Below are 26,227 nucleotides of genomic sequence, written 5' to 3' on the forward strand. Positions count from 1 at the left end.
TTGATTGTAATGGCTCCTATTTTGATTAATCACGATATGTTTGAACCTAGTTATAATGATTTAAAATTCAAGCTCTGAAACCATAATTACTTTTGCACCAACCTAATACCCAGAGGCGGCTGTGAGGGGTATTCCGTTCCTTTTCCTGCGCCAGGACACTCCTTGGGAAGAAGGGCATGCTTCCCAGTCTTCCAGGAGCAAGTCCTCCAGGGCTCAAGGAAGAAAAGGACACGCTGGCTGAGTGACGGGGGGGATCTGAGATGCGGATTCTAACTCCCAGATTGAGTCTAAAAATGTGCGAGAGGGAGGCCCCTTCCCAAGAGAAACAACCAAACCAACTCACGAGGAGAGCCGGCCAGAGCTTGGAGACCCAGACACGGGGGCGGAGCGGGGGCGGGGCTGGGAGCTCAGACCCCGCCCCCGGAAGCCTACAGCGCTTCCCCGCCCGCGCTAAGGTCTCACAGACACACGCACGCCGGAATGCACGCACGCACGTTGGGGGCTGAACCGGTAGCAGTACGCAGGCGCACACGGGCCGCGCGCTTTTCGGAAGCCTCAGGTCGGCGGGCTTGGGAGGCTAAGGCCGCGGTGGGGCGCGGGGCCGGGAAGGCTGAAGAGCGAGTGGCTCCACGTGCGGGCAGGCCGACCCGGGAGTGTGGTGTCGCGGCTGGTAAGGCTCCGGCAGCGGCGGGTCTGGAGCCGGCCTCTGGGGAGGCGGTGTCCCGGGGGCCGGGCGGGCGGCGCTCTCCGGAGGCTCCGCGGGGAGAGGCGGGGCGAGGCCTGGGGCCAGAAGGGAGGGCCTGCACCTGAGGTCAGGGCCAGCGGGCAGTGGGCGGTCCCTCCCAGTGAGCGCCGCAGGCTCCGCCATCCGCAGCCGGGTCAGCGCGGTAACCCGTCCCCGGGGGCGCTCTTCTGGGTGCAGGGGGAGGGTCGGTGAGGTGGGAAGCACCTACTGTCTGGACCAACACCGCATCCTACAACAGGCAGGGAAAACCCCAGAAGATGGGACTGCAGCTCATACATCACTGCCGAGTAACCGTTGTAGAGATCTAGGAAGTGGTGCCCGGGGCCAGGCTGTGCAGCTGAGGGGCGCTGGCCAAGCCGTCTTTGGTTTGTGTGTCCGTAGTCCTTGGGTGAATGATTGTGTTGAAAGGAAAAAGGAAGACTTGAGAGGTGAATGTTGAAGAAATCGGAAAGGGTGGAAAGGAAAGAGCAGGGTATTGGGGACAGTGATTAGAACGCTGAGCCTTTGGAAGAATCCCAGGGTTGCAGACGATAGGATGGTATGACGCTGTGGGAAAGGAATAGGATGTTCATGGTAACAGGAAAGTGGGTTGTAAGTGACTTCCAAGTCACCTCTCCTGCAATTTCTCATTTCTGGTATAGATTAACGGGATTAAAATAGGGTAAAATGGAATAGTGGGAAGAGGGATAAATTGTCACGAGATGTCAGTTCTAGTTTTGACTTTATAGCTGTAAGCAAATTAGGATCTCTCTGAGTGTTAAGTTTATTTTTTTTTTCAAAAATATTACAGAGGTTTATGAACGGCTACTTACAATATGACTGATTCTTTGTTAGGGTTCATGGGAGAAAGCTATATTAAGCATGGCTCTTGCACCAAAATAACCTGCTGATTATTAAGCTATGTTTACAGGTAATTTTGAAGGTAAAATTTAAAATACATAAAGTTCTTGGTTTTTACTTTACTGCAGTACCCTTAGGGAGCTTCAACATTTTCTTACACATTTTTCTTGTGGATTGTCAGGTAAATTCTACACATCCACCAACATTCATCTATACATTCATCGACAGTTCTGTAAAAATAATTTTAATTTAATGTAAGGAGGCATATAAGACTAACATGAGGGGAAAAAGATCTAAAATAAAGCACTTTACTACCCACTCGTTCTCATGTTTCATCACAACAGCTTCAGTTTTTAAAGCATCCTGTGAAACTGGGAAATTGTGAGAGATTCTGGGGCATCCTGTTTTAAGCGCTCATCTACCTGTTCCCAACCCTTGGAACGTTTAGTGTGTGATAATTGTGCGTGCTTGTTATCTGTGACCTTTGGTGGCACTGTGAAGGGGCATTTTGTCAATGGTAAAGTGCATATGAACTGCAGTGAAACTGCTCATGTGTGAATTCTGGCACCATTGCTCACTGGCTGTGTGACCTCAGCTTAAGTTTCTGAACTCTCAGCCTCAGTATCTGCATTTGTGCAGTAAAGAGACTAATAGTAACTTTCAGGTATTTTCATATTCATTATTTGACTTGATTCTCACAATGATTTCTCTCATTTTACAGATAAAACTGAAGGCCCAGCAATAGGAAGAAGCCAGCATGACATTGTTCCTCTGATTGTCCTTAGAGACCAGATTTATACCCTTCTGCTTGACTTGGTTTGTTTTGCTTTACTTGTCTCTAGTTCCATTGTTTTCCATGTTGCCGCCACTGTCTTTGATCTTCCTGCATTTAATGTTTGTGGTGGTTCTGGGGAGAGTGACCTATTAACTGACTAAGCCCAGGGCCCTGACAGGACCCAAGACTTTCCAGAGGCTGGTCCTCAGAATGCCCAGCCACCTTTGGTCACTACCACCACCCTCTAAACCTTGTGAATGTTTTTCCTATTCACAGGGAAAATTGTTATATAACTAAAACAGTTCAAGCCATCAGTTCAGTTCAGTTCAGTCGCTCAGTCATGTCCGACTCTTTGAGACCCCATGAATCGCAGCGCATCAGGCCTCCCTGTCCATCACCAAGTCCTGGAGTTTACTCAGCCTCATGTCCATCGAGTCAGTGATGCCATAACAGAGCATTATTAACTCTTTAATCTTTTATATCTTGAGTGTTTGAAAGCTATGGTTAAATAGATGTTTCCACTATAAACAGCCTTTCCTTATAAATTTACTTTATAAATAAAAAGTCCAGTGTGCCTTCCTTAAGACGGGCAAAGATTTTAAAAGTATGTTTAAAGTGTTATGTCTTTGCTTCCTTCTAAACTGAATTTTTTTCACCTTTGTTGGTAGAGCCTCTAAAATGCAGGCCTCCAGCTCCAGGTCTGTGCACCTAAGTGACTGGCAGAAGAATTACTTTGTGCTTACATCTGGCACGTGTACACCAGGACAGAAGGCAGATGCCTACCGAGCACAGATACTCCACATTCAGTATGCATGGGCAAACTCTGATATCTCCCAGGTCTGTGCTGCTACACTGTTCAGGAAATACGCAGAGAAATATTCTGCAGTTATCGATTCTGACAATGTTGAAACTGGCTTGAATAACTATGCAGAAAGCATTTTAACTCTTGCAAGATCTCAGCAAACAGACAGTGACAAATGGAAGTCTGGATTGTCAATAAATAATGTGTTCAAACTGAGCAATGTGCAGGAGATGATGCGTGCTGGCAAGAAATCCAAAGACTCTCTGTTGGCACCTGCTGATGCATCACTGGTCATCCACAAAGAGGCCACTGTCTCCGACCTTCCTGCATTTAGCGTTTGTGGTGGTTCTGGGGAGAGCGACCTGTTGACTGACTCAGCCCATGGTGCTGACAGGACTCAAGAGTTTCCGGAGGGTGGTCCTTTGAAGTGCCCTCAGAGTGCCCAGCTGCCTCTAGTCACTAACACCACTAAGACGTGTCCTGTAGCCTCAGCGCCTTTTGGTGAGTCAGCCCCTGCAAAGTTCCATGCCAGACCATTGTTTGGGAATGTCAAAAAGGAAAATAACAGCTTTCTCAAAGGCAACATAGGACCAAATGTGTTCTCATCTAATCAGCCTTGTTTTCCTTCCTTCTGTGAAAATGCACGGGACAGAAAAGCTTTTTATGGTGCCGGCACCATCGATGCACTTTCCACCCCAGCACTGAATAAGGCTTGTAGTAAAACAGAAGATAATGGCCAAAGAGGGGAGAGCAGCCTGCCTGCTTTTAAAACTGCAAAGGAACAGTTATGGGTAGATCAGCAGAAAAAGTACCACCAGCCCCAGCGTGCATCAGGGTCTTCATATGGCGGAGTGAAAAAGTCTCTGGGGGCTGGTAGATCTCGAGGGATATTTGGAAAGTTTGTTCCTCCTATACCTAAGCAAGATGGGGGAGATCCAGGTGGGGGGATGCAGTATAAGCCTCAGGGTGCAGGTGCTGCAGACCCAGCACATCCCATGGACGAGCGTCTGAAGAACTTGGAGCCCAGAATGATTGAACTTATTATGAATGAGATTATGGATCAGGGACCTCCAGTAAATTGGGAAGATATTGCAGGCGTGGAATTTGCCAAGGCCACGATAAAGGAGATCGTTGTGTGGCCCATGTTGCGGCCAGACATCTTCACTGGCCTACGAGGACCCCCTAAAGGCATTCTGCTCTTTGGTCCTCCTGGCACTGGTAAGACTCTGATTGGCAAGTGCATTGCTAGTCAGGCTGGGGCAACGTTTTTCAGTATCTCTGCTTCCTCCTTGACTTCCAAGTGGGTGGGTGAGGGGGAGAAAATGGTCCGTGCATTGTTTGCTGTAGCAAGATGTCAGCAACCAGCTGTGATATTTATTGATGAAATTGATTCCCTGTTATCTCAACGTGGAGATGGTGAGCACGAATCTTCTAGAAGGATAAAAACCGAATTTCTAGTTCAGTTAGATGGGGCAGCCACATCTTCTGAGGACCGTATTCTAGTGGTGGGAGCGACCAACCGGCCACAAGAAATTGATGAGGCTGCCCGGAGAAGGCTGGTGAAAAGGCTGTATATTCCCCTCCCAGAAGCTTCAGCCAGAAAACAGATAGTAGTTAATCTGATGTCTAAGGAGCAGTGCTGCCTCAGTGAGGAGGAGCTTGCGCTGGTGGTGCAGCATTCTGACGGGTTCTCCGGGGCAGACATGACTCAGCTGTGCCGGGAGGCGTCTCTGGGTCCTATTCGCAGTTTGCAGGCTGCTGACATTGCCACCATAACGCCTGATCAAGTTCGCCCAATAACTTACAGTGACTTTGAAAATGCTTTCAAAACTGTGCGACCTAGTGTATCTCCGGAAGATTTAGAGCTTTATGAAAACTGGAACAGGACTTTTGGTTGTGGAAAATAAATGGGACACTTAGGATGGCATCTTTGTAGTCTTGTCTTTCCACTTTTTATTATAGCAAGGAAATTAATGAATTGTTTGTGAAATGTATATTCTGAATTTGTACCTCAAAATAAAATAGAATAACTATATGTTAACTTTTACAATTGATTGACTTAGACTATATTAATATAAGCTCAATTTTCATTCCAGTTGTTTCCTGATATTTAAGCCTATACATACAAGATAGGAATGCACTTTTTTTGTTTTGTTGCTGAGAGGTCTTTTCAGGGTGTATACTGTGATGAATAGTAAGCTCAAACAGAAACTTTTAAAAAATTGTGATTTGTGCATGAGGATGTATCTGACTTCCATGCATGTTTTATTGAAGAAAGTTTCTTGTGAGGATCACATGCTTAGTGTTGGCTAGTATAGTGGTTTACATTAGAAACTGAGTGCTGTTTACTGTTGTTTAGTGATCTCAACCAAAGCTATAGTAAAAGTGCCAGTTTTTACTTTGTTCTGGCATGTAACCTCTTATGGTTTCCTTCCTTTATCAAGACTGAACATGTTCAGAAATAGGTGAATGTAGTATCAGAGGCATCCACAGAAGAGAAAGGGGAAGAATGGGTTTTTCCAGGGGGGTAGGTGATGTTTGCAATTAATATTTTATTTGACACTACTTTATAGCCTGTAGGGTTTGTCTCATTCAAAAATGTTTTTAGGTTTTTCAAATACACTACTTCATTTTCTAAATAATATGTATTCTGTGTAGAAAAATTACAAAATAGAGGTGAACAAAAGAAAATAAAAATCACTGTTATCTTACCATTTTGAGGAACACACTGTTAACATTTGTGTTGCTTCTTCCAGATGTTTTATACAGGAGTAGGGTTGTGCTCTGTGTTATCGTTTGTTAGTTTGCTTTTTTCTTTAAAGTATATGAGTCATTATCTTCCACATTGACATCTATGACATCTTCCCTTATGTAAGTTTCTGGGATCCTGTTGGATGGGTGTCCTATAATTTAGTCAGCCCTCTGTTGGAGGACATTTAAATCAGGTCATTAGGTTCACCTTTGTTTATTGTAAACAAAAATACATTAAATGCCTTCAGTTCAGTTCAGTCCAGTCCAGTTGCTCAGTCGTGTACAACTCTTTGTGACCCATGAACCACTGCATGCCAGGCCTCCCTGTCCATCACCAGCTCCCGGAGTCCACCCAAACCCATGTCCATCGAGGCGGTGATGCCATCGAACCATCTCATCCTCTGTCATCCCCTTCTCCTGCCCTCAATCTTGCCCAGCATCAGGGTCTTTTCAAATGAGTCAGCTCTTCATATCAGGTGGCCAAAGTTCTGGAGTTTCAGCTTCAGCATCAGTCCTTCCAATGAACACCCAGGACTGATCTCCTTTAGGATGGACTAGGTGGATCTCCTGGCAGTCCAAGGAACTCAAGAGTCTTCTCCAACACCATAGTTCAAAAGCATCAATTCTTCGGCACTCAGCTTTCTTTGTAGTCCAACTCTCACATCCATACATGACCACTGGAAAAATCATAGCCTTGATTAGATGGATGTTTGTTGGCAAAGTAACGTCTCTGCTTTTTAATATGCTGTCACGTCTTTTAATTTCATGGCTGCAATCACCATCTGCAGTGATTTTGGAGCCCAGAAAAATAAAGTCAGCCACTGTTTCCACTGTTTCCCCATCTATTTGCCATGAAGTGATGGGACTGGATGCCATGATCTTAGTTTTCTGAATGTTGAGCTTTAAGCCAACTTTTTCACTCTCCTCTTTCACTTTCATCAAGAGGCTTTTTAGTTTCTCTTCACTTTCTGCCATAAGGGTGGTGTCATCTGCATATCTGAGGTTATTGATATTTCTCCCGGCAATCTTGATTCCAGCTTGTGCTTCCTCCAGCCCAGCGTTTCTCATGATGTACTTTGCATATAAATTAAATAAACAGGGTGACAATGTATAGCCTTGATGTGCTCCTTTTCTTATTTAGAACCGGTCTGTTGTTCCATGTCTAGTTCTAACTGTTGCTTCCTGATCTGCATACAGGTTTCTCAAGAGGCAGGTCAGGTGGTCTGGTATTCCCATCTCTTTCAGAATTTTCCACAGTTCATTGTGATCCACACAGTCAAAGGCTTTGGCATAGTCAATAAAGCAGAAATAGATGTTTTTCTGGAACTCTCTTGCTTTTTTGATGATCGAGTGGATGTTGGCAATTTGATCTCTGGTTCCTCTGCCTTTTCTAAAACCAGCTTGAACATCTGGAAGTTCATGGTTCACGTATTGCTGAAGCCTGGCTTGCAGTATTTTAAGCATTACTTTACTAGCGTGTGAGATGAGTGCAATTGTGCGGCCATTTGAGCATTCTTTGGATTGCCCTTCTTTGGGATTGGAATGAAAACTGACCTTTTCCAGTCCTGTGGCCACTGCTGAGTTTTCCAAATTTGCTGTCATATTGAGTGCAGCACTTTCACAGCGTCATCTTTCAGGATTTGAAATAGCTCAACTGGAATTCCATCACCTCCACTAGCTTTGTTCATAGTGATACTTCCTAAGGCCCACTTGACTTCACATTCCAGGATGTCTGGCTCTAGGTGAGTGATCATACTATCATTATCTGGGTTATGAAGATCTTTTTTGTACAATTCTTCTGTGTATTCTTGCCACCTCTTCTTAATATCTTCTGCTTCTGTTAGGTCCCTACCATTTCTGTCCTTTATTGCGCCCATCTTTGCATGAAATGTTCCTTTGGTATCTCTAATTTTCTGGAAGAGATCTCTAGTCTTTCCCATTCTACTGTTTTCCTCTATTTCTTTGCATTGATCCCTGAGAAAGGCTTTCTTATCTCTCCTTGCTATTCTTTGGAACTCTGCATTCAAACGGGTATATCTTTCCTTTTTTCCTTTGCTTTTCACTTCCCTTCTTTTCACAGCTATTTGTAAGGCCTCCTCAGACAGCCATTTTGCTTTTTTGCATTTTTTTTTTCTTGGGGATGGTCTTGATTGCTGTCTCCTGTACAATGTCAAGAACCTCCATCCATAGTTCATCAGGCACTCTGTCTATCAGATCTAGGCCAAAATTTGCCTGTTACTCCAGGTGTTTCTTGACTTCCTACTTTTGCATTCCAGTCCCGTATAATGAAAAGGACATTTTTTTGGGTGTTAGTTCTAGAAGGTCTTGTAGGTCTTCATAGAACTGTTCAGCTTCTTCAGCTTTACTGGTCAGAGCATAGACTTGGATTACTGTGATATTGAATGGTTTGCCTTGGAAATGAACAGATCATTCTGTCATTTTTGAGATTGCATCCAAGTACTGCATTTCGGACTCTTGTTGACTATGATGGCTACTCCATTTCTTCTAAGGGATTCCTGCCCAAAGTAGTAGATACAATGGTCATCTGAGTTAAATTCACCCACTCCAGTCCATCTTAGCTCGCTGATCCCTAGAATGTTGATGTTCATTCCTGTCATCTCCTGTTTGACCACTTCCAGTTTGCCTTGATTCATGGACCTAACATACCAGGTTCCTATGCAATATTGCTCTTTACAGCATCGAACTCTGCTTCCATCACCAGTCACATTGACAACTGGGTGTTGTTTTTTGCTTTGGCTCCATCCTTTCATTCTTTCTGGAGTTATTTCTCCACTGATCTCCAGTAGCATATTGGGCACCTACCAACCTGGGGAGTTCATCTTTCAGTGTCCTATGTTTTTGCCTTTTCATACTGTTCATGGGGTTCTCAAGGCAAGAATACTGAAGTGGTTTGCCATTCCCTTCTCCAGTGGACCACATTCTGTCAGACCTCTCCTCCATGACCTGACCGTCTTAGGTGACCCCACACAGCATGGCTTAGTTTCATTGATTAGACAAGGCTGTGGTCCGTGTGATTAGATTGGCTAGTTTTCTGTGATTGTGGTTTTAGTGTGTCTGCCCTCTGATCCCCTCTCTCAGTGCCTACCATCTTACTTGGGTTTCTCTTACCTTGGACGTGGGGTCTGTCTTCACGGTTGCTCCTTACCTCTGATGCAGGGTAGCTCCTCTCGGCTGCACTCATGCGCTGTCGCAGCCGCTGCCCATTAAATGCCTTAGTGATCTTTTAAAAATTATATACATTTCTTGAGTAAAATTCTTGGATTAAGGATTTCTCAGGCTTCTGGCATGTGCTCTATTATAAATTGCCCTCTGAAACAGTGACACCCTGTGTAAAATTCCCACATGCACTGAATCAAGGTGCCTGTTTACCTGTACCAGCTAAACAGATATGCAGGTTTTGTTAGCATTCTTTTGCATCCATTCATTCAAAAAGACCCATGGTGGATTCATGTCAATGTATGGCAAAACCAATACAATATTGTAAAGTAAAAATAAATAAAACTGAAAAAAAAAAAAAAAAAAACCCACAAAAACTATCAGATGCCAGGCAGTTCTAGATGCTGAAAATAGACCAGTGAACAACACAGTTCTCATGGAGATTACTTTCATGTTCTAATGTTTTGAGAACAATACAATGTAAGAAATGAAATTTGAAATTTTTAGTAGCTGAGTTTAGGCAATTTATATATTCTTTTAATTTTTATTCTTGGTCTGCCTGCTATTTTTATGCTCTTTTAGAAGCTTTATTTCTCCAGCTTTTAATTTTTGCCTTTGAGATATATCTTTTATTATAATTTGGGTATTAAATCTTTTGTCCTAATTTTTTGTTGTATCTTTTAAGATCTTTAAGCATTTCACCATATTTCTTACTATCTATGTCCCTTTCCATTCAACATAAAAACACTATAACATTGGATTTCTGTAGAAAATTTGAGCTAGGGAGTCACTTGGCAGTTGTTTCTACGTTATACTAGAAGCATTCTTTCTCTCAGCTTTTTGTGATTTGCAGTATGTTTCTGAGGCATTTGGGTAGGAAGTTTCCTGAAATTTAGACTTGAAATTTCTTTGTATCTCTACATTATATTCTCTTGATTGAATACGGTAATGTTGGATTGAATTCTTTACTTCCAAGTGTTTTGTGTGTCACTGTCCTTATCCATTATTTTTGAGAAGTAAGCATTACCTGTATTTTTAAATATCATTGAAAGATACACATCCTTTGTAGAAATACACACATTTTGCCAACAGATGTAACTCATTTGTATATCAATGCTTAAAAATATTGGTAGGTAGAGTATCTGCATTTTTAGTATCAGGGATTTTTAAATGTTTTTCTTATTCATTTGATTATGGTTCTTTGATGTGTATTCTTTGGGAAATTCTATTCCAACTTACTGTCTTTGCCATCCTTTTGAAATTCTAATTCATTTTCTCACTTCCAAAATACTTATCCAGTCTACCTCCATGTCAACCAGTTGATAAGGTGGAGTACTTGTAAAGGGCATGGACTTGAACCAGAGGGACATGTTGTTAGACTCTGAGTCTGTCATTGACTGGTTGGGACTATAGCCCCCCAACGGTTCAGTCTTGGTTGTGAAATGAGAGTAGTCTGTACCTATCTTATTGGAGAATGAGAATCCTGTGGTATAATACAGGCTTACAAAGCCCAATTGCTCAATAATTGTGTATCCTCCTCTTTCTGGCCTGATTCTGCCTTCATTGCTTTGACGGATCATTTTGTTTTCAATTGTTTCATGTGGTTGTTCATTCTAGCTTATTCTTAATTCTACCTTAATCCAGTTTGGTATTGCACAAAACCAGATATATGGATCAATGAAACAGAATAGAGAGTCCAGAAATAAACCCACACACCTATGGTCAATTAATCTGTGTCAAAGGAGACAAGAATATACAATGGACAAAAGAAAAGCCTCTTCAGCAAGTGGTGCTGGGAAGGTTGGACAGTCACATATAAATCAATGACGTGAGAACACACTCTCACATCATACACAGAAATAAAATGGCTTTAAGAAAAATGTAAGACACGACATCCTAAAACTAGAAGAGAACATAGGCAAAACATTCTCTAACATAAATCTTGTCAGTGTTTTCTTAGTTCAGTCTCCCAAATAGAAATAAAAATAAATAGGACCCAAGCAAACTTACAAGCTTTTGCTTAGCAGAGGAAACTATAAAAGAAAAGGACAACCTATAAAATGGGAGAAAATATTTGCAAATGAATCAATCAACAAGGAATTAAACTTCAAAATATACAAAGTTTATACAGCTCAATAAAAAAAAAAAAAAACCTTGGAAGATCTAAATAGGCATTTCTCTAAAGACATACGGATTGCTGACAGGCACATGAAAAATGCTCACCATCACTAATTATTAGAGAAATGCAAAGGAAAACGAAAATGAGGCATCACCTCACACTGAACAGAATGGCCATAATCAAAAAGTCTACCAATAGGGGGCGGTCCTAAGATGGCGGAGGAGTAGGACAGGGAGACCACTTTCTCCCCAACAAATTCATCGAAAGATCATTTGAACGCTGAGCAAATACCACAAAACAACTTGAGCGCTGGTGGAGAACACCAGGCACCCAGAAAGGCAGCCTATTGTCTTCGAAAGGTGGTAGGACAAAACATAAAAGATACAAAGAGAGACAAAAGAGTTAGGGACAGAGACCTGTCCCAGGGAGGGAGTCGTGAAGGAGGAGAAGTTTCCAAACACCAGGAAACCCTCTCACTGGTGGGTCTGTGGGGAGTTTTGGAATCTCAGAGGGCAACATAACTGGGAGGGAAAAAATAAAACCCACAGATTATGTGCCTAACTGCAACTCCCAGTAGAGAAGTAGCCCAGACAGATGCTTGTGTCCGCCACCAGCAAGCGGGGGCTGAACAGGGAGGCACAGGCTGCATTGCTTAGGGTAAGGACCTGGCCTGAATGCCCTGAGGAAAATCTGAGGGAGCTAATGTGGGATAGCAACCCAAACCGTGGGACAGCCAGAGAGGGGAAAAAAGCGAGAGAGAGAACTTTCCCATGAAAAGCTCTAATCTAAGGCACTGCCGGGCCCGCTCACAGAACAAACGACTGAGCGAATACCAGAGAAGAGCTAGCCTGCAGCGGACCAGCCCATCCCCCGCCGGAGGCAGGGAGGCAGGCAGGCGACAGCCAGAGCCGGGAGGCAAGGGGCAATCTTGGCCCCAGAGATGGCATCCTCCACCAAACTGTGAGCAGACTCCCAGTTGCTAAGCAAGTCTTCCTGGGATCCTGGACGGCTGACATCCACCAGGAGGGCCACAGTCAGAGATCAGCTCCCCAGAGGAGACACAGGGCACACATGAGACAGCGCTCCCACTGCACACCCAGGAAACTGACCGGCTGGGACCAGGGAGGTGATAAGATGCAACGCCCACCTGGGACAGTGCGCTCATCAAGCACCTGGTCGCCAGAGGTGCTCAGACCTGGGAAGGGCAAAAAACGCAGGCCCAACTGAGTCTGTGCCTTTGTGGAGTACCCGAGAACCTGAACCTGAGTGGCTTAGACCTGGGAAGTGCACTCAACCCAGGGCCCGCTTTAGACAGTTCCCCTGCAGAGCAACCTGGAGTTTGGTGTGAGCGGGGTCAAACCCACTGTGGCCCAGACACTGCGCACACTCCTCACACATGCCAGTGATATTTATTTACAGTGTTCTTCCCTCCCCGCAACACAAATGAACAAGTGAGCCTAAATAAGTGACCACCTTCACCCCCTTGTGTCAGGGCGGAAATTAGACCCTGAAGAGACTTGCAAACAGAGGAAGCCAAAATAAACAAACAAGAGGGAACCGCTTTGGAAGTGACAAGTGCAACAGATTAAAACCCTAAAATTAGCATTGACTACATTGGAAGGGGCCTACAGAGCTTGAGAAGAAGAATAAGCTGGAACAAGGAACTATCTGAAACTGAACTGACCCCACACTGCCATTAACAGCTCCAGAGAAATTCCTAGATATATTTTACTATTATCATTTTTTATTTTAAAAAGTTTTTTTTTTATTTTTAAGTTCTTTTACCCCTTCAATTTTCATTTTAAAACCTACTAGTATCTTGCAAAAAAAAAAAAGACCCTATTATTAAAGCAAATTTAGTGTATATATATTTTTATAATTTTTGTGATTTTTTTTAATATTGTATTTTTGAGAGTCTAACCTCTACTCTAGATTTTTAATCTTTGCTTTTTGGTATTTGTTATCAAATTTGTACCTTTAAGAATCCAATCTTCAGTACCCATTTTTACTTAGAAGTGTGGTTACTGGCTTGATTGCTCTCTCCTTTTTTGACTCTGCTTTTTCTCCCCCAGGTCACCTCTATCTCCTCCCTCCCCCTTCTCTTCTCTACTTAACCCTGTGAATCTCTTTGGGTGTTCCAGGCTGTGGAGAACACTTAGGGAACTGATCACTGGCTAGATTGGTCTTTATTCTTTTGACTCCCCCTCCTCTCCTCCTGGTCACCTATATCTCCTTCCTCCCTCTCCTCTTCTCTATGTAACTCTGTGAACCTCTCTGAGTGTTCCAGAATGTGGAGAGCAAATAGGGGATTGATTACTGGCTAGACTGCTCTCTCCCCTTTTGATTCCTCCTCTTTTCCTCCTGGTCACCTTTATCTCCCTCCTCCCTCTTCTCTTCTCCACGTAACTCTGTGAACCTCTCTGAGTGTCCCTTACTGTGGAGAATCTTTTCACCATTAACCTAGATGTTTTATCATCGGTGCTGTATGGATGGAGAAGTCTTGAGGCTACTGTAAGAATAAGACTGAAAGCCAGAGGCAGGAGGCTTAAATCCAAAACTTGAGAACACCAGAAAACTCCTGACTCCAGGGAACATTAATCAACAAAAGCTCATCCAAAAGCCTCTGTACCTACACTGAACCAAGTTCCACCCTAGAGCCAACAAGTTTCAGAGCAAGACATACCATGTAAATTCTCCAGCAATGCAGGAACATAGACCTGAGCATTAAAATACAGGCAGCCAAAAGTCACACCAAACCCACAGACACCTCAAAACTCACTACTGGACATTTCATTGCACTCCAGAGAGAAGAGATCCAGCTCTACCCACCAGAACACCAATGCAAGCTTCCCTAACCAGGAAACCTTGACAAGCCACTCGTCCAACTCCACCCACAGGGAGGAACCTCCACAATAAAGAGGGACCACAGCATACAGAAGGCCACCCCAAACACAGCAATCTAAACAAGATGAAAAGGCAGAGAAATATTCAGCAGGTAAAGGAATATGATAAAAGCCCACCAAACCAAACAAAAGAGGAGGAGATAGGGAGTCTACCTGAAAAAGAATTCAGAAAAATGGTAGTAAAAATAATCCAAAATCTTGAAAACAAAATGGAGTTACAGGTAAATAGTCTGGAGACAAGGATTGAGAGGATGCAAGAAAAGTTTAACAAGGACCTAGAAGAAATAAAAAAGAGTCAATCAATAATGAATAATGCAATAACTGAGATCAAAAGCACTCCGGAGGGAACCAACAGTAGAATAACTGAGGCAGAAGATAGGATAAGTGAGGTGGAAGATAGAATGGTGGAAATAAATGAAGCAGAGAGGAAAAAAGAAAAAATAATTTTGAAAAATGAGGACAAACTCAGAGACCTCTGGGGCAATGTTAAACACCCCAACATTCAAATCATAGGAGTCCCAGAAGAAGAAGACAAAAAGAAAGATCATAAGAAAATACTTGAGGAGACAATAGTTGAAAACTTCCCTAATATTGGGAAGGGAATAGCCACCCAAGTCCTAGAAACCCAGAGTCCCAAACAGGATAAACCCAAGGTGAAATATCTCAAGACACATATTAATCAAATTAACAAAGATCAAACACAAAGAACAAATGTTAAAAGCAGCAAGGGACAAAAACAACAAATAACACACAATGGGATTCCCATAAGGATAAGAGCTGATCTTTCAATAGAAATTCTTCAGGCCAGAAGGGAATGGCAGGGCATACTTAAAATGATGAAAGAGAAAAATCGACAACCCAGATTACTATACCCAGCAAGGATCTCATTCAAATATGATGGAGAAATCAAAAGCTTTACAGACAAGCAAAAGCTCAGAGAATTCAGCACCACCAAACCAGCTCTTCAACAAAGGCTAAAGGATTTTCTCTAGACAGGAAGCACAGAAAAGGTGTGTAAACTTGAACCAAAAACAACACAGTAAATGGCAACAGGATCGTACTTACTAATTACCTTACCTTAAATGTAAATGGGTTGAAGGACAAAAGACAAAAGACTGGCTGAAGGGATACAAAAACAAGACCCCTATATATGCTGTCTGCAAGAGACCCACCTCAAACCTAGGGACACATACAGACTGAAAGTGAAGGGCCGGAAAAAGATATTTCATGCAAATGGAGACCAAAAGAAAGCAGGAGTAGCAATACTTATATCAGATAAAATAGACTTTGAAATAAAGGCTCACACTGTTTGCAGATGACATGATCCTCTACATAGAAAATCCTAAAGACACCACCAGAAAATTACTAGAGCTAATCAAAGAATATAGTAAAGTTGCAGGATATAAAATTAATACACAGAAATCCCTTACATTCCTATACACTAACAATGAGAAAATTGAAAGAGAAATTAAGGAAACAATTCCATTCACCATTGCAATGAAAAGAATAAAATACTTAGGAATAAATTTACCTAAAGAAACAAAAGACCTATACATAGAAAACTATAAAACACTGATGAAAGAAATCAAAGATGACACAAATAGATGGAGAAATATACCATGTTCATGAATCAGAAGAATCAATATAGTGAAAATGAGTATACTACCCAAAGCATTCAAGCTACCAACAGTATTTTTCAGAGAATTAGAACAAATAATTTCACAATTTGTATGGAAATACAAAAAACTTTGAATAGCCAAAGCAATCTTGAGAAAGAAGAATGGAATTGGAGGAATCAACCTGCCTGACTTCAGGCTATACTACAAAGCCACAGTCATCAAGAGAGTATGGTACTGGCACAAAGACAGAAATATAGATCAATGGAAGAAAATAGAAAGCCCAGAGATAAATCCACGCACCTATGGACACCTTATCTTTGACAAAGGAGGCAAGAATATACAATGGAGAAAAGACAATCTCTTTACCAAGTGGTGCTGGGAAAACTGGTCAACCACTTGTAAAAGAATGAAACTAGAACACTTTCTAACACCATACACAAAAATAGATTCAAAATGGATTAAAGATCTAAATGTAAGACCAGAAACTATGAAACTCCTAGAGGAAAACACAGGCAAAACACTCTCTGATGTAAATCATAACTAGGTCCTCTGTGACCCACCTCCCAGAGTAATGGAAATAAAAGCAAGAATAAACAAATGGGACATAATTAAACTTAAAAGCTTTTGCACAGTGAAGGAAACTATAAGCAAGGTGAAAAGAAAGCTTTCAGAATGGGAGAAAATAATAACAATGAAGCAACTGACAAAGAATTAATCTCAAAAATATACAAGCAACTCCTGCAGCTCAATTCCAGAAAAATAAATGACCCAATCAAAAAATGGGCCAAAGGACTAAACAGACATTTCTCCAAAGAAGACATACAGATGGCTAACAAACACATGAAAAGATTCTCAACATCACTCATTATCAGAGAAATGCAAATCAAAACCACAGTGAGGTACCATCTCATGCTGGTCAGAATGGCTGCTATCAAAAAGACTACAAACAATAAATGCTGGAGAGGGTGCAGAGAAAAAGGAACCCTGTTGGTGGGAATGCAAACTAGTACACCCACTATGGAGAACAGTGTGGAGATTCCTCAAAAAACTGGAAATAGAACTGCCATATGACCCAGCAATCCCACTCCTGGGCATACACTGAGGAAACCAGAATTGAAAGAGACACGTTTACCCCAATGTTCATTGCAGCACTGTTTACAATAGCCAGGACATGGAAGCAACCTAGATGTCCATCGGCAGACAAATGGATAAGAAAGCTGTGGTACATATACACAATGGAATATTACTCAGCTATTAAAAAGAATGCATTTGAATCAGTTCTAATGAAGTGGATGAAACTGGAGGCTATTATACAGAGAGAAGTAAGTCAGAAAGAAAAACACCAAAATAGCATATGGAATTTATATATGAGACAGGAAAATAGACAGAGATGTAAAGAACAGACTTCTGGACTCTGTGGGAGAAGGTGAGGGTGGGATGATTTGAAAGAATAGCGTTGAAACATGTATATTATCATATGGAAATAGATGGCCAGTCTAGGTGCAATGCATGAGACAGGGTTCTCAGGGCTGGTGCACTGGGATGACCCTGAGGGATGGGATGGGGAGGGAGGTGGGAGGGGGGTTCAGGATGGGGAACACATGTACACCCATGGCTGATTCATGTGAATATATGGTAAAAACCACCACAATATTGTAAAGTAATTAGCCTCCAAATAAAAAAAAATTTTTTTAAGTCTACCAATAAACACTGTTAGAGAGAGTGGAGGAAAAGGAGCCCTCCTATACTGTTGCTGGGAATGTCAATTGGTGCAGCCACTGTGGAGAACAGTATGAAGGTTCCTTTAAAAAAATTAAAATACAGCTAATATATCCAGCAATCCCACTTCTGAGCATATATCCAGAAAAAAATAAAAACTTAATTTGAAGACATTCATGCACACCAGTGTTCACTGCAGCACTCGTCACAATAGCGAGGACACGGAAACAACCTGAATGTCCGCTGATGGAGGGATAAGATATGGTATATATACACAGTGGAATTGGACTATTGCTTAGCCATAAAAGAGAGAAGTAATGCCATTTGCAGCAACATGGATGTACCCAAAGAAGTCAGAAAAATATAATACCACTTATATGTGGAATCTAAGCTGATGACACAAATTCACTTATTTACAAAAGAGAAACAGAATCAGAGACTTAGAAAAGCTTACAGTTACCAAAGAGAAAGAAGGATGAGGGATAAATTTGGCTTCTGGGATTGACTTTAACACACTACTCTAAGTAAAACAGATAAATGACAAGGACCTACTGTATAGCAGAGAGAACAGTACTCAATATTTTGTAATAATCTAAAAGCAAATAAACTCTAGAAAATAATATATACTTTATATATACATTCAGTTATATATATATATCTGTATATGTTGAAGTATTGGTGTTTCAAGAAAATTATATATATCTATGTATATATAAAACAGTCACTATGCTGTACATCTGAAGCTAACACAACATTGCATTTTGTTGGTGTTAAAGTAATTGCGGTTTTACATTGTTTAACTTGGCTACTTGATTTTGGAATACGTTCTTAAATATGGTTATGTTATACGTCATTTTAATGTGCATTTTACACTTCATTTTTTTCCTACTGACTTATTACCTGCTGTTATTTTATATTAGACTGTAGAAATGATATTAGAAAAAAAGCAAATTTGAGCCATTTTTTCATTTGAGTTCAAAATGGGTGGTAAGTAGTGGAGACAACTCGCAACATCAGCAACACATCTGGCTCAGGAACTGCTAATGACCGTACAGGGCGGTGGTGGTTCCAGAAGTTATGCAAGGGAGATGGGAGCCTTGAAGATGAGGAACAGAGTGGCCTGCCATCGGAAGTTGACAATGACCAAGTGAGAGCCATCATGAAAGCTTATCCTCTTATAACTACATGAGAAGCTGCCGAAGAACTCAATGTCAACCATTCTACAGTCATTTGTCATTTGAAGCAAATTGGAAAGGTGATAAAGCTTGACAAGTGGGTGCGTCATGAGCTGACCAAAAATTTTAAAAAATCATCATTTCGAAGTGTCATCTTCACTTATTCTACACAACAACAATGAACTATTTCTTGATCTGATTGTGATGTGTGACAAAAAGTGAATTTTATATGACAACCAGTGATGACCAGCTCAGTGGTTGGACAAGAAGCTCCAAACCACTTCTCAAAGCCAAACTTGCACCAAAAAAGTCATGGTCAATGTTTGGTGGTCTGCCACCCATCTGATTCACTGCAGCTTTCTGAATCTTGTTGAAACTATTACATCTGAGAATTATGCTCAGCAAATCAATGAGATGCACTGAAAACTGCAATGCCTACAGCTGGCACTGGTCAACAGAATGGGCCCAATTCTTTTCCACGACAACACCTGACTGTAGGTCATACAACCATTGCTTCAAAAATCGAACGAATTGGGCTACAAAGTTTTGGGTCATCTGCCATTATTCACCTGACTTCTCACCAACCAACTACCACTTCTTCAAGCATCTCAACAATTTTTTTTGCAGGGAAAACACTTCCAGCAAGTGGCAGGAAATGCTTTCCAAGAGTTTGTTGAATCCTGAAGCATGGATTTTTATGCAACAGAAATAAACTTATTTCTCGTTGGCAAAAATGTGTTGATTATAATGGTTCCTATTTTGATTAATAAGGATGTGTTTAAGCCTAGTTATAATGATTTAAAATTCATGGTCTGAAACCACAATTAATTTTGTACCAGCCTAATAAATCCACTGTACTTCAATAGAAGAAAAAAAGATTAACATAGTGCAAAAAAAAATAATAATAAATTGAATCAGAAGCTCAGCCACTGGCCCCACTGAAATCTGATGAATATTTATTCCACAGTCGCATGTGACTGCCATGCTGGACAGGGTCGGTCCAGATGCTGTGTCTTCAGCCCCATACTCGTAACCACTGTAAGCGATTCTTTTAAAGCTCTGTGTTCTATATATGTAGTCAGCCTTTTGCTGTAGGAAACAATTTCTGTACCATTAAAGCTATCGTTAAGAATATGGCTTTGGGAACTGGTGAACTTCATCCAGTGCTGGCTTCTGTGCAAACAGCTTCTCATCGTGTTACCTCAGCGTTGCTGCACATTTGACAATGATCTTTAAACTCTCTCAGGCTTCATCGGCAGGCATTTTGCTGCAGCCCAGGCTCCTTCTGTCATCCAAAATCAAGTGGTGTAAATTATAGGATAGAGATTACTGTCAGAGGAAATATTTTATCTGTATGTAATTTAGAAATACTTAATATAAAAGAAACAAAGACATTATATAAAAATAGAAATGCTTAAAAATAACAGTGCCTTTACGGACATAAATTTTAATTCAGAAGTGTCTCTAGGACTTCCTTGCTGGTCCAGGAGTTAAGGATTCAGCTAACAATGCAGAGGACATGGGTGCAGTCTCTGGTACAGGTAGATTCCACACGCTTCTAGGCAGCTAAGCCTGCACGCTGCAACCACTGAGCCAGTGCTCTGCAACGAGGATGCTCACACACCACACCCGGAGAGTGGCTCCTGCTCACCTCAACTGGAGAAGCCAAAGTAAATAAATAATAAATGATTTAAAAGGCATCTCTAAAATGGTTGATGCTGAAGCTTGGAGCTCAGAAAGTAGAGCATGTTTAACATTGCACTTTAGTCACTGTCTCACGCTCTCATGTTGTTTTTAGTGCTTGGGGTGGCTACCCTTTGAATGTTGATGTTATGTTTCACACTGCCACTCCTTTAGAATAAATGACAAACTGTTAATCAGCATTGATTAGACATCTGACTATGTAATATATGATTAATATGCATTTTAAATATATGCATATTCCATTTAAATTAAGGTAAAAACAAAACTAATAAATACATGTGTATGGTTGTACATATATATTTATGTACTTTAAATATATCTGTCTAAAATGTAAGTGAAAATGTTAGTAATATAGATAAAGGACATAGGTCAGAAATGAGATATAAAACCTCCAAGTCTCAGAGAAAAAAAATAAAGCAAGGAAAACCTGATCAATCCAAAGAAGAAAGAAAAAGACTTTAAAAAGGAATAAGGGAGGAAAAAAGGATAGAAAATTTAAAATAAGATGCCAGAAAAAAAGACTAAACACTTAAGGTTCACAGTGCATGTGAAGAATTCCTTGATTAATAAACAAAGCCTCATAGGTTAGGTAAAAAGCCAAAGTTCAGTGATACTTTTATAAATGAAACAGGAACTCTGACAATAAAGGTTTGGAGAGAGATGCAGAAGGAGCATGCAGACACCAAGGAAGCAGCCCCTTAATCCCAACCAGAGGGGAGTCAGGCTCAAAAGCGATAAACTCCATGAGGAAAAACACTGTTTGTTGATAAAAATCTTCCTACCTCTGACACCATTCATGCGCCTTTATACATGGAGCCAAAAGCATCAAAAATTGACAATTAAAAATGATGAAAGCACTAGCAAAATTGGAAAAGATCCCTATTGTCAAGTTCTGGTAAAGATTTGGAGAAGAGGTCATTGCAAACTTTTCTGGGGGAGAATATACATAAGTCTAGCCTTTCTGGAAGGCAATTTGATCACATCTGCCCCCCAAAACTCCACTTTTAGGCCTCCATACTATGAAAATGAGCTCATGGAAGCATTCTAACATATGAGAAAATAACCCCAAATCCATCAGTGGAGAATGGTTAAGTCCATTCCATGGGGTTTTAGCAGTGATTTTTAAGAATCAAGTAGATCTGTATATACACCGATGAGGCGAGAGCACCGAGCTCTGCTGAAAGGAGCCAGTGTGTGATAATTCATGTGTCTCTGGGTAAGTAAAGGGATGCAAAAAAGGCCCTGAAGGACAGTCAATGACAATTAAGACTGCTTACCTCTCTGGAATGGGAATTGGAGGAGGCAGGCAGTTTCCATATCTGACAACAACAATGTATTCTTTTTGTAATTTTTTAAATCTCAAATAGTATTTTTAAGGTATTGAACATGGCTTTATTTTTTTAGATTAGAGGAGCCATTAAGTTTGTTAGTAAGTAAGGAAGTGGCAAGGGGTGAGAATGGAAAGCCCCTAATATAAATTCCTTTCAGAAAACATTATTCTATTTCATATGGAAAAGGACGCTGAAAAGATGATGGCCAAACAGAAAATAAATCCTTACAAACCAGGGTGGAAGTTTTGCACATACATCAGATTGCATTACAAGTAAACCTCTCAGAATCAGAATCTGTAGCAAATAGTCATTCATCCAACTCCAAATTGAGCAAGACTATCAAAATTGCTTTTAAAAGTAGCTGTGAGACAAATACAGATTTCATCTGCATTTTAAGGAACTGAATTGTTCAGAAACTCATTTTACAAAGGAATCTTTGAGCAAGCAACATACATGCATGAATACATCAGTGACCGCAGAAGTGGATAACTTCTATTTTTTCAGAGTTTGGGGTGTAGACAATGTCGGACCCTCACATTTGGAAGAAATAGCATGGGCATACATATGCTTCTGACTCCGTGGGACACTGCAACCTGGAATATATGATAAGCTTCTGGAGACATAATTTCACAAAACATAGAAAATTGCCACAAAACTAGGGCATGATTGCAATTTAAGGGAAATGATGCAGATAAATCTATTTTAATGGATAAGCTTAGTAGATGCAAAATAAATGTGTCAGTAGTTCATTATTTATTCTTCTCAACTGGCCTAAATTAGAATGGAAAATGCACACAATATCCAGTCTACAATGGTACACAGAAATGAAAACAAATGTTTTTCCTAAGCCATTTTACTATTTTGGAAAGACTTAATCCCACTGAATAGTTAATTTCAAAGGCTCTTTTTGACTCTTTCAACTCCACTCCACGATCTATTGTGCATGTTTTGTGTGCCAAACATTACCAAGGCTCACTGCTGAACCGATCACAAATTCTCTTTGATCAAGTGAGTCTCTCTGAACTCGAAGGTATTTTCATTCAGCAAAAAATAGGTTAGTGAGCTGGACAGACAGACCTGCCTTTCATCACTACCAGACAAAAAGGCAGTGGGGATGAGCCCAATGCAAAAGGCTGCGATACCTTCCAATTCGGTGACTCTTAGTTTATTGAGCAATGTGATTAAGTAGTTGGCAAGGTTGTCTTTCTTAAAGCCAACACAACAGACAGATTAAGAAGGGGACCTTTCTTAGTGAAGTGAGAACAAACATTGGCAGCTTCAGACTCTCCCAAAATTCTACCCAAGTTCAGGAATCAACTCATAGATATTTACCCTAAGAAATGGGAAATTCAGTAAAGTATTTCCTGTATTGTTTTAAATTTGCTAATTTACATAAAACATAGTACACACTTATCCTGTCCTAGAGAAAATATGACATTTTTTAAAAGCAAAGAAACAAATTTCCTAATTATATTTGATAAAGTGTTATCTGCTTAAGATAAACAAGCTCATCCAAGTTTAGTTATCAGCTTGAAACAGAAGAAAACATATTAAACAGACAAAGCTGAATTTTGCATGAGAAAAAAGCCCAACACGTTTTCTAAGGAAACTGTAAAAGTATGTACAGGTTCAGGGTCAAAAAACTAAACAACTGAGATTGGCTCTTTCAAGCATAAAACTCAAGAATACAAAATTCTAGGTACTAGGATTTAAGAATATTTACTTTTCTTGTCTCTCCTTATTGTTTTCTGTTTTATTTTTCATAAGGATAATCAGAAGCATGCTCAATACATATTAAAACATTTTTTTCTGTTTTTTTTCCCCTTCCATTTTCCCTTCCTTTCCCCCCCTTTTTTCTGTATTTTTTCTTCAAGTATTAATTGAAACTTTCTGATTAGCATTTGGATACAGAGTACTTAATGTCTTTTTAAAAGAAACAATTCCAACTCAAAAAATTTATCTTTGAAAATATCATCTTGGGACTAGAATAAAAGTTTTCTTCATGAGTCCCAGTGATAAATTCCCAACTGGAATTCCTGTCATAGATTCTCTTACTTCTTCCCATTAGAGCAATCTTAATTTTTGGAAACATTTAATAAATAAACACATTTAATTATTATATGCTCACTGAAGAAAATTGGAAAAGTACAGAATGAGAAGGGAAACAGAACACACAATTCCACAACCCAGAATGTTTCAGACATTCTCTCCATGACACACACAGTATAATAAATTTTTATGTAGTTAGAATTATGCTGCAGACACAATTAGCATTGCAACTTAACAGCACACTATAAGTGGACCTCTCCATTCCCACAAACTCTGCAGGGTTGCATTGTCTTCCACTGAATGGATGTGTCGAACTTTACTCAGCCAAACCCTTGATGCTGACCTGTTGTAAAGGACAGGATTGGTAAGTGTTAAGAGAATTTTTATAAGGACAGCAGAGAACTATATGAGCTGAGAAAAAATGGGAGGTGACAACCTTCACAAAGTAACCACAGCACCAGCCCCAAACTGGCACTTTGCTGTTTCTAATAAGATACTGAGTTGTTTTTCAGAGACAACAGAACAAAACCACAAGTCACGCAGCCAAGCAAGCACCGAGAGAAAACTTTGACCTTAAATAACTCCTGGAACCAAAGTCTCTCTCCCCATGGATGAAAGAACCAAGATGTGCGCAGAACGCGCACACCGGAGCCCTTCCGGAAGCGAGGAGTCAGCTGTCCAGAAGTGCTGAAGCCGGATCTACCCATACCTTACCATGAATGGCCACCTCCACAGCCTTCCCACTGAAACCTTTACCCCCACCCCAGCATCTCTGCACACCAGCCCTCCTCCCCTAACTCATGCAAGTCTGATAGAACCCCAGATCAAGCAGACACATTTGAGCCTCGTCTTCTTGCCAGTTGACGTTGAAGTAAAGCTCTTTTCTCTCCTAAAACCTGGTGCCACAGTTCTGGCTTCTGTACATGTTGGATAGTGAGCTCTTAGCTCAGTAACAACAGGAGACCCCCATATTTAGTTTCTTCAACCCCTGAGTTAGTGGAGAATGCGACGTGTTTCCGTGGATCATAACCATGCATTCCCTGGACCCCACCCCAGACCTACTGAACAAAGTGTCTGTGGTTCAATGAGGCCCCATGAGATTCACGTTCTTAGTTCAAGAAGATTTGCTTAAGGCAATAGAGGAAATTATGTAATTAACAGGAGCCTTTGGATAGGATTCTTGAGATCATTCCCAGTGGTGATGTTGTTGCCCAGTATATCAGGCTACACATAAGAAACGGATTAGAGGGACTTGCCTGGTGGTCCAGTGGTTAAGAATCTGCCCTCCAATGCAAGGGACACAGGTTCAATCCCTGGCTGGGGAACCAAGATCCCACATGCCTTGGAGCAACTAAGCTGGTGGTCTGCAACTAACAAGCCCAGGCTCTCTAGAGCCCATGTGCCACAATTAGAGAAGCCTGTGCACCACAGTGAAAGGTCCCACACAACACAGCTAAGACCCAGGGCAGCCAAACAAGTAATAAATGCATAAGTATTTTTTAAGAAAGAAAGAAACGTGATTTGCAGTCTGGAATATCTCAGAGGAAAGATGGACTGAAACAGAAAGTAGCTGTCCTAAAAATGGATTTTTCTTTTAAATCTAGGAAATTTTATTTGTTTCCTAGGTTTTAAAATTTTTTTACACAATTTTTAAAGATTATTTTCAACTTACAGTTGGAAATGAATTTTTCTATCAGTCAAATTTTCACATCTGTATTCTGTGATTTCTACAGTAGCTTTCAGTTCAGAAAGCCTCTTTTCAGACAGAGGTGAGAGACTAGGGAGATCTTATGGTTACATTTATGTTTTGGGTCAGAGGACCCAGCTGCCCTGTATCTAGACTCTGTATCCACAGACATGGTGTCATCTTGAGCCAAGTTTGTGCTAGCTTGTTATGCAACAATAGATAAGTAAGACAGACTTTGGTGTCTGGAAATGGATCATAGATGTCATGATGGCTTTGGAAGGAGGTCATGGGGAGGCTGAGAGAATTTGGGGGAGCTTAAGAGAGAGAGCCAAAACTACATTGAACAATGGCTATTGGAAACATGGGCTAATAGGGGGCTTCCCTGACAGCTCAGTTGGTAAAGAATCTGTCTGCAATGAAGGAAACTCAGGTTTGATTCCTGGGTCGGGAAGATCCACTGGAGAAGGGATAGGCTACTCACTCCAGTATTCTTGGGTTTTCCTTGTGGCTCAGCTGGTAAGGAAACTGCCTGCAATGCAGGAGACCTGGGTTTGATCCCTGGGTTGAGAAGATCCCCTGGAGAAGAAAAAGGCTACCCTCTCCAGTATTCTGGCTTGGAGAATTCCATGGACTGTATAGTCAATGGGGTCACAAAGAGCCGGACACGACTGAGAGACTTCACTTCACTTCACTTCAGAAACACAGACTGGACCCGCCTGTTGAGGACCTAATGGAGGTGAGGAGTGGGTTATTGCGGACAAGAGGAAGGGGCATCCTTGTATGTAGGGGCAGAAGTCTCAGCTCCTAACTGTCTCCTATCATCACAGGGGA

At 41.1% G+C, this 26,227-nt stretch overlaps 1 protein-coding gene across 4 annotated transcripts; it reads left to right on the forward strand.

Annotated features, from left to right (window-relative positions):
- The first annotated feature begins 495 nt into the window (after positions 1-495).
- Positions 496-5,565, forward strand: FIGNL1 (fidgetin like 1). Of its 4 annotated transcripts, none has more exons than XM_043873201.1 (3): positions 496-670; positions 2,307-2,401; positions 3,029-5,565. In XM_043873201.1, exon 3 carries the CDS (start codon positions 3,039-3,041, stop codon positions 5,067-5,069), a length of 2,031 nt encoding a protein of 676 aa, XP_043729136.1. In that variant the 5' UTR covers positions 496-670; positions 2,307-2,401; positions 3,029-3,038; the 3' UTR covers positions 5,070-5,565. The 4 variants fall into 4 exon arrangements, with proteins under 4 accessions (XP_043729136.1, XP_043729138.1, XP_043729139.1 ...); XM_043873203.1 differs by lacking the exon at positions 496-670 and adding an exon at positions 856-878; XM_043873204.1 differs by lacking the exon at positions 496-670 and adding an exon at positions 905-1,173.
- The last annotated feature ends 20,662 nt before the right edge of the window (positions 5,566-26,227 follow it).

Source organism: Cervus elaphus, chromosome 18 (assembly GCF_910594005.1).
Source record: "Cervus elaphus chromosome 18, mCerEla1.1, whole genome shotgun sequence".
NCBI lineage: Eukaryota > Metazoa > Chordata > Mammalia > Artiodactyla > Cervidae > Cervus > Cervus elaphus.

What these genes read in the sequence shown, in the direction of transcription:
- FIGNL1 (XM_043873201.1), top strand. Translation starts at nt 3,039, where the DNA reads ATGCAGGCCTCCAGCTCCAGGTCTGTGCACCTAAGTGACTGGCAGAAG.